At 31.0% G+C, this 12,691-nt stretch overlaps 1 protein-coding gene across 2 annotated transcripts; it reads left to right on the forward strand.

The window, feature by feature from the left end:
* Window positions 1-38: 38 nt before the first annotated feature.
* Fatp1 (Fatty acid transport protein 1) lies at window positions 39-11,940 on the forward strand. 2 transcript variants are annotated; one of them, XM_070300935.1, is made up of 13 exons: window positions 39-118; window positions 510-595; window positions 3,991-4,484; window positions 7,649-7,799; window positions 8,288-8,525; window positions 8,697-8,931; window positions 9,160-9,361; window positions 9,659-9,851; window positions 9,962-10,102; window positions 10,363-10,500; window positions 10,736-10,893; window positions 11,039-11,192; window positions 11,345-11,940. In XM_070300935.1, exons 2-13 carry the CDS (start codon window positions 518-520, stop codon window positions 11,497-11,499), a joined length of 2,337 nt encoding a protein of 778 aa, XP_070157036.1. In that variant the 5' UTR covers window positions 39-118; window positions 510-517; the 3' UTR covers window positions 11,500-11,940. The 2 variants fall into 2 exon arrangements, with proteins under 2 accessions (XP_070157036.1, XP_070157035.1); XM_070300934.1 differs by having other exon boundaries at window positions 70-595.
* Window positions 11,941-12,691: the final 751 nt, after the last annotated feature.

Genomic DNA, 12,691 nt, shown 5'->3' on the forward strand with positions numbered 1-12,691 from the left:
TTCAAGAACCGGTACACGCGCGTGAAACGAAGGGAGGGAGACCACTTTCATGATCGGCCTAACCGACTTGCCGCTGCTATTTCATTTTAGTCCGAACACTAACAGGAATCGAACCACAGTCAGTACATGCACATTTAATCACTTGCTGCAGAAGCTCATGTTTCTTTACACAATTTCCTCCTTTTACTTGTCTTTTTCACTTGTCGAATTGAGAGCGTTGAAAAATTCGCGTATACAATTTAGTGCTTCGTGTGAATCATTCGTTGTGTATGTGTGACGTGAATTGTACGCGATCGTAAATTACTTAAATAATTAATTATTCAAAAAAAAAAAAAAAAAAAAGTTGATTATAAAGAGCCAAATTTATCCATACTAAAATTGATCGAAAGAATATATCATACCGTTTTGCGCGTGTAATAGTTTAAGTTCATTAATATTTCTTTGTAAAAAAATATACTTTTTCTTAATTCTGAACTTTTATAAATCCAATCTGTGTGAAATTTTTTAAGAAATTAAAATGGCGGATACTATAACGAAAATGTCAATTAACAACAATAATGGAATAAATGTCGCACAAATCGTCGAAAAGGATTGTGTAAGTATCCCCGTAGCACAGTTTTTACTTATCTTCAAATGCATTTTTCTTAAATCTGATTTGTTTCACTTTCCGCATAGAAAAGTTAAATAATATTTACATAATAAACGCGAGTGAGACGGCAGTTTAAGCAAATTTAAGAAGAAAGATTGCTTAATATATATAATTATATTTTTAATATAAATACCTACAAATTTAAATGCATAGAAATTTTTTTCCTTTCTCCATCTAAAAGTTTATTAAAATATGATTGACTTATATGTATAATACGTATGATTTTAGTAATACATGAAACATATAATCATAATTGCAAGAGATTAATTAAATTTAATTATATAAAACATTATTTTCGAAAATCACGTACAAAAATAATTTTTGCAAAATTAGATTCTATTTATAATAATCAAAAAATATATACGAGATATTAAATTCATTATATTTATTGTAAAAGTTAACGTCCGTCCTTTCTTTTTTCTTCTGGATCTCGTAAAAAGCGGGTACTGTTTGATTGTTAATTCAATATCCAATTAAAAAATCTTGTTGCTGATTTGACTGAATTTGACTAAATGATCTAAATGACCTAAATATTTTAGCAATTTATTTGTCGAAATATATTCTTTTTTTTCTTATTTTATATATTATATTTAAATATTGTTTATACGTTAAATACTATATATTAAATATCCAAATAAGATGTCGCATATTAATGAATTGCCATCATGTTCACTCGCACATAATTAATGGTATTTGACATTTCTTAGCGAGTGAATTTCAAAATTCATTATATGATACAAATAAATAAATCTATATTATATATATTCTTTTTTTATTTAAATTTGAAAATCTGATCTCTCTCTCTTATCTTTATAACATTAAATTTCATGTAAATAATTAGCATCGATTTAATATTAATAAATCTTGATATTAATATGCATTAATATATCATAAATCTGCAAAAAATTAGCGGAAATTAATACTATATATTGCACGAATTTAGTATTATTACCGGATATAGTAGAAAATTAGAGGCATGTTGCAAAACAAACAAAAACAGACATAAAAATTAGCAGAAAACCGCTAATTTTTTTTCATTATATAACGCAATTATCTTCGCCTCCATATAGCATTTAGATTTTTTCCTCTTCTATGTTGAATCACGTTTGAAATCGAAATATATTGTATGAACGCGATCGAGCAAGTTTTACATAACCGGAGATCGTGACCCGGCATAATTAAATGTGTACATTAAACATTTCAAAGTCCAATGAAACAAAAGCGAGTGTATTTATATATTTCTTATTTTATTACTGAGAAGCTATTCCATTAAAACATAATAAGATAATTGAATCAAAAAAGATTGATAAAATCGCTGTGACAAACGGGAAAAGCAATAAAAGATGAATTATAAAAAAAGCAATAAAAAATGAATTATATTTTTACGATGTAAAAATATAATTCAATTGATTAAGTAATACAGCTCTTCAAATATTATTTTAATATTCTCGACTCGAAATAAAAATAATAACGCCATTCAAATAATGATGTTAGTTTTTCGCATCAAAAGTGTTAAAGTTACATTTGCTCGATATCCCGCGTATATTGCGCAATTAAGAAATAAAATTTACATGTGCATATGAGAAAGCGGGTCAGATTATTTGTTATCGCCGATTATAATCAAGTCATGATTCTTATCACCGATGATACCGCCTTTTACCGCGGGGTAGCGACATTGTCGTGTTATTGATTATAGTAGAGACCGTAGAGAGGATTGGGGTTGAATCAAGATTCGGGTGAAATTCGTCATAAACTGTCAAACGGTGAATTATATAAAGTAATCGAGTTCGCTTAGCGATACGCAATAAATATATCTGTGCGGATTAAAAGATGTTAATCGTTAAATGACGCTGAGTGCCGTGAGAAAAGGGGAAGGCCGGCATCCCTGAAGGAAGGTTTAAACGTGTTTTAACGCGCGATATTAAACACGAGGTTTAAAAGGATCTTGCAGAAATGTGTGTTGGCGCCATTTAAAACACATGTTGCGTGGAGACGCGCTTCTGCTCCTATAGTAAGTGTATATATATATATATATATATATATATATATGCGCGACGCGCACGTGTGTGAAGCACCTAGATACGATGCGTTCAACCCGGAAATGCATAAACCGGAAGTGGTGGAAAACATTAATGACGCCTAGCGTACAATCTTGCGAGCGAGCAAGAAACGTGCGCGACCAAACGTAACTACGGTCACGCGACCGTAGTTTTACTTATAACGCGTAACGACAGACGGTACATGAGACAGTCACTGTAACATCGGATGGCTATGTGTTATGACCTCGTTTAACATCTCAATGCGTTTAACATCCAAATGCAATTTAAAACAGCGCTAATATGATTTTTTACGCATTATATTCGTAACATCAAATTTTTTTAATAATTTAGAATTTTTATTTGCGTGATTTAGTCGACAAAATACTTAATAAATATTGTACTTGACCGTTCAATTATGTATAAAAAAAAAAAAAAGAAAAATGTGCATATATCTATATCTCCTTAAATGCAATTTATATTTTTTAATAGCAATTCTTATTTTATTTTGTCGGCTTAATTCTGCGAAAAAACTAGCAGAGACAGCTATTTTATATACACGTACATATATATGATAGTTTTATACGCAATAATTATGACATATTTGATTGATGTTTTTGCAAAGAAAAAATTAATAAATGAGATACGATATTATCAGCTTGTAAATTTGAATTATATCTTAACTCGACTAGATCATATAAGCAGAAATATGATTGATAGAAGAAACTAAATTGCGTTAGAAAGTAGTCGACTAAACTAGACCCCTTGCAATTTGTTCTAATCGATCAGTGACTGGAAAATATCTCGAATGCACGCATATGCGTGTGGATAATAAATTGGAAATTAAAAATACTTAATCAACGAAGAATAAAAAGAGATTCCTTTCGGATTTCTTCGAACTTTCTGCATAATTGAAAAAGCAAGATTCAGAAGATACATCTTATAAACTAACACTATGCTAAAATATAAAGAAAAAAATCTGTATCAACTAATATAAGTCAAAGATATTTGTGTAAATAAATATTTATATAAAATATTAATATATTCATATTTAAATATTTAATTCTGTCGATTTGTCTAATTTTCTTCTGACAAAACTGCACGATGACTTGCTATATACTTAATCTATTTTTGCAATATTATCAGTCCGATTATCGGTCTGTCCAATAACTGAGAAGCTATATTTATAGCTTCTTTATACGAGCATCAATCTCATTATCAGTCTTGTATTATTGGTTGTATTGCGGATTAAACGTTTCTCCCATCTTTGAATCCAATCTTCAAAGATTTTCGCGCCTTTTGCAGGATATCGAACGTGGCGAGGGTCGTTTCGGTGTCGGAGTATCGCCTTCAGGAGGTCACCCACGGCCGGCGTCGGCGTCGACGTCGACGCCGGGTTCGGCGCCGACATCGGCGCCGCGCGAGACGTCCAACGCCAACAGATGTGATGTGAAGAGGACAACGGCCGGAGTGGGGTGCGATGTAAACGCAGGTACGCGCCAGGACGACGAGCAGAGGAGTGCACGTGCCGGCGTGGGCGCCGGACCATTGGATCGGAGATCGGAGAGAGACTCGGCGAGCGAAAGCCGCTGGAAGGTGATCGGCCGTTTTCTACGTCGCTTGACTCTCATCATGCTGTTGCTGGCGATTGCTGCTGGCGCTTTGGCTCTAGTGACAATCTATATGGGTCCGATCTATCTCGTGCAACTGCTTCTAGTGGTATCCGTTGCCTATTTCGTCGCCGGTGGTCGTTTAAGATGGTTCTACATCGCCCTGAGGACGTTGCCACGTGATTGCAAGTGAGTCGAGATCCTTTATTTGCACCTCGCATGAACTCGTTGATATTTCTTCAATCTTAGATAAAGTATAGTTGGTTAAAAGATCGTACTTTAGCGAGATCGATCTTTGATCGTTATGTTGAAGTGATAGCGATGACGGATTGGTGTTTATCCAATTTTTAATTGTGCCAGGTGTTGAATAGAATTTTGATTAAATGAAAAAGCAATAACATCTCGCGGAAAAAAAAGTTTTTATTTTGAATATCTGAATCAGTGATCAAGCACAAATAGTATCGTAATCTCTTATTTATAACTGTGTAATAAATGATGTTGGATCGCCGATATTATCGAAGGCTACGTCGATGAATCTATAAGAAAAACATAAAAGTGAAGGAAAAACCGAAAAACTCGAGAAGTTTCATCTCATACTACGTCGCTTTAATAATATACGCGTAAATAGATCATTAGTAATGACATTGTCGACATTTTTAATCTATCAATATTCAGACTCAATTAATCACGAAGGATGTTTATGCAACAGCTAATGCCCTGCAACGGCTAATATATTTATCACGTTGCATGTTTATCAATTTTATGATTCTGTATACTTCTGTCTTATACTTCTGTCCGTATAATTAATTATTTTTATTTAATTATTAATATTTATTCGCGCGTAAAATACATTATTCACGGGACCTTAATTTCAACGATAGCTTCTCCGAGCGTCACGGATCAGATTTTGCAATATTATAATTAACATAAGTCATATAGAACCGGTTTCCAGATCGCTCAAAAAAATAAGACTCGTCAATGGTCACATACGTATAAATTCTTTCGTTTTTTTTGTTTTTTGTTTTTTTTTAAGAGATAAAAAAAGTCAATCTCTCGAGTAGAATATATCATCAAATCTTGTTTGGAAAATAAGAAATACTGCTAATATTGCTGATCAATCTATAAGTCAATATAAAATCAAATTGAATAAAGATACGATTGTTTCATAATTTTATGACCGCATATAAACGCCATTCTTATGTGAAAACTTATATCTATTCATAATTCTTTATTAATTTATTTATATTAAGAAAGGGACAATAATGTATTTTTTTTCTCGTATATTGTAGATTATTTGAAAGACATGATAAAGAATTGTTGGAAGAATTATTTGCATTCGTTATAATAGAAACTTGAAACTTTCTCCGCAAATAATAATAATGAATGAAACGTCCTAGTTTGCGTAGATTTGAATGAATGGGTCGGAAAGATTCATGGCGATTATAATTTTTTATCGCACAAATACGAAGCTTAAATTAAAAGTAAATTTTATACGTACGTCGTAGATTCTTTTTTTTTCTCAAATGCCACTGACAACCGGTTATACAGGGGGCAAGAGAAAGATGCGCGGAGAAAGATGTAGCGACTTTCACCGGAAGCTGAATGTACGAGATGTACAAACAAATAAAGTCGGAAAATTATAGACCAAAAACAAATTTAAGAAGTGTACAGTGGAAACGACAGAGGGGATATTGCTTGCTTGGAGTAAAAAAAATAAAGATTTGCTTCGATTTATTGTCTTTCTTTTGATTTTTATCGAGATTTTTAGCGAGATGCAATATATTTGTCCGGTTTATCTTGGGGTTTGTATGGAGAAAAAAAAAACAAAAAAAACTAGACATATATACAATCCAGAGACAGGATCTTCTAATCATGTACAATAGCACATACAATTCTCTGAATATAATCAGACATGTAAGACCTGTTGAAACGCAAATTAACTCTAAAATCAATTTATGTGGTGTAAATTTAGCTACTAATCGTTGAGATTAATGCGAATAATGAAAATGTATGCGCGTACATACATTCGATCTTGAGTAATTATAAAGACACATACAATGTTTTCTCAGAAATACATCATTTTACATGAAAACAATGAGAAAGAGTCTTCGGAATATTTTCAGCTTAAGCGAACGGCGTTTCCTATTCGCATTCTCTATAACTCTTTCACCAGCTTAAACAATATAATTTATAATATTTCCACATAAAAATACTGAGAGAGATATTTATTTTCCGTTCACTTTACAATTAGCGGAATTTTCAAGTAAACCTAGAGAAAATACAATATGTTGCCTTATCGATGCTCTAATAATTTTTTATAGCAATTGTAATCGACAAAGTATGAAAATATCGGCATCGCGAGAACATTCGTTTCCACGCGTTCCCAATAATATAATTTCTTCGAGACGAGGTAATTTTTTTATCACGGGTGTGTCCGCGCGATCATGAGCGTAACTATGGACATTATCGTGGTCATGGTCATGGCCATGACCGCGATTGGGATCTAGGCCACGACCGAAGTCGCGGTCACGGTACTTCGATACATTTTGCGATTGAAAGGATGAGAGATCAAAGAAGGGATAGGCTATACATCGGATCGATCGCATCGCGTACTCTTGAGGAATCAATATTATCGAAATGTCATATCATATCGGATGAAAATTTAGACGCGTGGCAAGAAGGGAAGGCTAAAGTGAGATAAAAGAGAGACAAGATAGACGCAAAGAATTCAAAGGTAATATGAAATAAATTAACGAAAAGATATTTTCTTTTTCCTCCGCGACGCGCAAACTTTTGATCGATTCTGTATTATACGTGTCCTTGTCTCTTCTCCCATCATATTTTATAACTTGCCAGCTAGTGGCCTTCCGCACTGCTGCTGGGGGAATGTAGCATCCTCTTTTCTTGACCTCGAGAAGGATATAACGGAATTTCTTGGCCGCTCGGTTTGGTTACCTCTCCCGAATGACTGACTGCACGAATTTGAGAGACTTATCTTTCATTGAAGTATCTTTCAAAATCATAGAATGTGCGTAAAATAATGTATTAAGCAAGATAATTGAATACGTCTTCAAACTTATATTTATGTATACTTCTTTCATATATTTTCGAATAAAAAATTTTACATAAAATAATTAATCTTTTACTAGGCATTTTTCTTTCTTTCTTTCTGTTGAAATCTCTCTCGCAAAACCTTAGTAGGCATTAAGAGCAGTCAAAGAGATGAATAGCATGAATATACTTATATATATATATATATAAATTATATATATTATGTAAAATAATTACGTAACATGTATAAGTTGTTATTATAAAAAATTGCTTTCTTTAAAGTCTCTTTTTATCCTTTTCAGAGGACTTATAGCTTATATTACAATGCTGTGGTCAATACGTGGTCACGAGAAAAAAGATAGAAGCGTCGCCGATATATTTAGACAATTGGTCAATCGTCATCCTAATAAAGTCTGTTTTATATTCGAAGATCAGGAATGGACTTTTCAACAGGTAAAATATATATTTGTTTACGAAAAAAGATGACGCATTGTGTATTTTCAATTCAGTATATACGTTTTAAATTTTGAAGATATTTCATACAGATTTAAATATATGTAAATTGAGATCGACGCTTTATATTGTGAAATTTGCAAGTTTAATAGCCTAAATTAATATTTTTACTTACTCAGAAATTTCTATCAAGCTCTTTTCGTATAATTAATAATTAATAATACAATAATTCAATTCAGTAATGTAATTAATAATTAATAATTCCACTTAATAATTTACTTTATCCTCAACAGAATTTAATTAAATATTTGTATTTCTAATCCTTATTATATAGCGTGTCACGACTAGCAATCTCTATTTTAATAACCGATTCTCTAACCGATTTAAAAAGATTTGAGATTCTCTTTTTTCTTTAGATATATTTTTATTATTTTAATAAATATATCAAAATGTGTGTGATTTTTCAAATATCGCTTTTTCTCTCATAGATGGAGGATTTTAGTAACAAAATTACGACGATATTCAAAACGCATGGTTATAAAAAAGGAGACGCGGTTGCTTTACTCTTAGAAAATCGACCGGAATTCGTTGGGATTTGGCTAGGTTTAAGCAAGCTTGGCGTGATAACGCCCTTGATTAACACCAATCTCCGTAAGACCAGCCTACTGCACAGTCTCAATATCGCAAAATGTCAGGCGCTTATATACGGCGCGGAATTCTTTAACGGTAATTAATGCGATACTGTCACTTTTTGTGCATTAAAATCGAGATAACACAAATTTGACATCTAAGCGTAAAATCGATTTTTCTTAGCTCAGTAGCTCGATTAATCGTCATTTTTTTCTTAATAGGTTTTTAATCTCGAATATCTAAACAATACTGTAATGTTAATTCCAGCTGTGACAGATATCGCCTCGTCTTTAGATGCTAAATTGGCCTTATATAGATTCGGGAGTCATCCGAATGCAATGTCGGTCGGATTAAAAGAGAAAGATTTGAATGCCATTCTGATGGATACGTCCGCAGCACCACCGGTGGTGCAAGAGAAAGGCGGTCATAACGATAGATTGTTGTATATATATACAAGTGGCACTACAGGTCTTCCAAAAGCAGCTATAATTACGAGTTCAAGGTGAATATATACTACAATATATACATATATGTATTCTACTTCTTTTTCCCAAATAGAGATCTGGAATTTTTGAAAAATTCTTCCCCGCAATTTTTCGAAATTCTAGAAATAGATAGTTAATTTTACAATTATCTCTCTTTCTCTCTCAATTATTAGAATGGAAATATGATAAAGATATAAAAAGTGATAAATATCAAGACTGAAACAAATTATATCATATTTTCCCAGATATATCTTTATCGCGGGTGCTGTACATTATGTGGGGTTCTTACGTAATTCCGATAGATTATATACACCTTTACCATTGTATCATACTGCTGGTGGAGTCATGGCTGTAGGGCAAGCTTTATTATTTGGACATACAACAGTAATTAGAAAGAAATTTTCAGCCAGCGCGTACTTTAGCGATTGTCTTAAATACAAATGTACCGTGAGTAATTTTTAATTTCTTAAATATTGATTAATTAATTCTAAACGTTATAATAATTTAATTTATGTTAGTCTCATTTTTTTTTTTAAATCCGTGTACATGTATGTATATATGTGAGAGCCGTTAAATCGTTCTTAATAGTAGGTATAAAATGTATCATTAAATTTGTCATGTATTGTTCTACTTAGGCTGACAAAAAAAGCCATTAATGAAATATTTGATTAAATATATAAATATATAAGCATCATATTTGATAATATTTGATTATATATTTGATAAAATTTTGGAAAATATCAGGTTGCTCAATACATAGGCGAAATGTGCCGGTATGTCCTGGCAGTATCACCTAAGAAGGAGGACAAGGAGCATAATGTTAGAATGATTTTTGGTAATGGGCTGAGGCCGCAGATATGGGAAGAATTTGTAAAACGTTTCAATATTCCTAAAGTGCTTGAATTTTATGGTGCTACCGAAGGCAATAGTAATATTAGTAAGTACAAAATTACAAAATTTTATTCATTCATTACGTATACACAAATAAAGTGCATGTGTGCAATGTGAAATAGATATTAAATATTGAATTGGCTCTTCTGTCTTTAGTGAACATTGATAATAAGACGGGTGCAGTCGGGTTTATTTCGAGAATTATTCCTTCGTTATATCCTATATCTATTATCAAAGTAGATGAAGATGGCGAGCCGATACGCAATTCTAAAGGACTGTGTCAAGTTTGTGAACCAAGTAAGCCGTTGTTGATACAATAATAAACATAATTCATGATAATTAATATATTCAGATTTAAGAAACGCGAAAAAAAAAATATTCAATTTGACATTCATTTGGTATCTAAAATTGTATTATTATAACATATGTAGTCAAAAACTTTATATAGGCTAACCGGTAACGATTTTCCTACGACTCGAGCAAGAGTTATTTTAACTAATATTGTTAAGTATATTACTTTTTATATATGCTGCAATCTAATCTTTCATTCATGATAGATGAACCTGGCGTATTTATTGGCAAAATTTTACAAAACAATCCGACGAGGGCATTTTTAGGATATGTAGATGAAAAAGCATCCGAGAAAAAGGTGGTTCGCGATATTTTCACAAAAGGAGATTCTGCTTTCATATCAGGTGCAAAATTTGGTTTACTATTTGTTACATATCAAAACGACACTTTGGAACTACATATATAAATTTCCAGTATAATTTAAATGTTTAGTTATGACATGATATGGAATATTTGTCATATGAAGTTGTAAATTAAAATATATTTTTTTTAAATATATATATATATATATATAGAGTATTCAAATTTCTTAAATTTGAACAATTAAAGCTGAACAATATTATGAATTTGATTATTTAGGGGACATTCTCGTGGCTGACGAATTGGGATATTTATATTTCAAAGATAGAACGGGAGACACGTTTAGATGGAAAGGAGAAAACGTATCGACTTCTGAAGTTGAAGCAATAATCAGCAATCTCATTAACTATCGAGATTGCATAGTTTACGGAGTTGAGGTAATAATATCAATTTTATTATTTTCCAACAATAACCTTTTATAATATCGACGGATTAATGCAATAATTATCAATAAAATGTATTAATACAAAAATTGCAATTTTTCGAAAAGACAGCAACGTAATAAGATATGATTATTGATAGGTTCTAGGTCTTGAAGGTAAAGCAGGAATGGCTGCAATTTACGATGAAAATGGAACATTGGATATAAATAAATTAACCGTCGACATTAAAGAACAATTACCCGCTTATGCTAGGCCACAATTTGTCAGGATTCTGACAAAAATTGATCTCACAGGTACGCGTTGAATAAATTTATATATAAATTCGGTATTATCGCCTTGGAAAAACAAGTTGCGCGCAATTTTTTATGCAATGATTTTTATTTCGTCTATATTATATAATTTTCGTATATTATTAAAAAATATGCTAACTATTCATGATTTATAGGAACATTTAAGTTAAAGAAAAAAGATCTCCAAGAAGAAGGGTACAACGCGGAAAAAATACAAGACAAGCTATATTATTTAGACGCGAAGCTTGGTTATCAGCTATTAACACGAGAGATTTATGATCAAATTCAACAAGGCAAAATCAAATTCTAAGTATATCAACCGGAAGAATGTAAACTATGGCAATAATTAATATTTTAGAATATTTTACATGTCATACATACACACAAAATTATTATTATACGCGAATCTCAGAAACTCCTGGTTTTCTTCAGGCAGTAAAATAATTTATGATATTTCATATTTATTAAGCAGTATATTTATCGATATGTGTATCGATAACTGCTATTGGATTGTGTCCATTACTATATTTATGTTTTTCATGCGGAATATGCAGGCATAGAGTATAATGACAATTCCAAGTGCGTATAAAATGAATAATAGGTAATAGTTGAAATCTGGATTCAACTAAACAGTTGAAATGATCTAATTATGCAATTAGATCTTTTGTAAATATATAAATAATATATGCTTTTAAAGATCAAATTTTTAACAAAATATTTTTAATCTAAAAATATCATGCTTTACATGTTTTTATATAGATATTTTTATTTTTTATAAATTATATAATTTTTTCTACAATTCACTATAATCTTGATATTTTGTAATTATTTAGTTATATCCAGATTGTAATATTTTTTGTGTTTTACATTAATATTTGTATTGTTTCATAAAAAATATTTCAAAAGGTGTACAATAAATTCTTATTATACAAATATTATTTAATTATTTATCTATTTCTTATATATTCATTATGCACTGCTTAAGATAAAATATTAAAGTATAATCAAAAGAAGTTAATTATACAGTTCTAAAAAAAATTTTTTTTTTTTTTAATGTGAAAACGATATCAGTAACTGCTCATAGTTCTTTCGATGCTGAATGCAATTCCGGTTTCAAATTGTTCTACCGAATCTCACAAGAAATTTGAAATTAAATATGCAAGAAAGATCTACTTCAATGTTTTTCTCAACTAGTTTTTTTTTTTTTTTTTTTTTTTAACTATATTATAGATGGGTAATTATATAATTTTAAGGCAACGGATCTATCTATATCTACAATCTCTATAAATCTGTTGCCTTAAAATTAAATAAAAATTTCACTCACTGATACTGATGCTACGCAACAGTGTGTTGTTATTAAAGCTGCGTTGATCTGTAACATATAAACATACAATTCAAATTATAGCAGTACTCAGAATAATTAATATTTCAAAAGATCATTATGATATCCGCCGAATTTTATATCCGATGTGTATAATAATAACCGGAGATAGAATGATTTT

This window comes from Polyergus mexicanus, unplaced genomic scaffold (genome assembly GCF_030449975.1).
Source record: "Polyergus mexicanus isolate NDT 795.1 unplaced genomic scaffold, iyPolMexi1.0 SCAF_9, whole genome shotgun sequence".
Classification (NCBI taxonomy): Eukaryota; Metazoa; Arthropoda; class Insecta; order Hymenoptera; family Formicidae; genus Polyergus; species Polyergus mexicanus.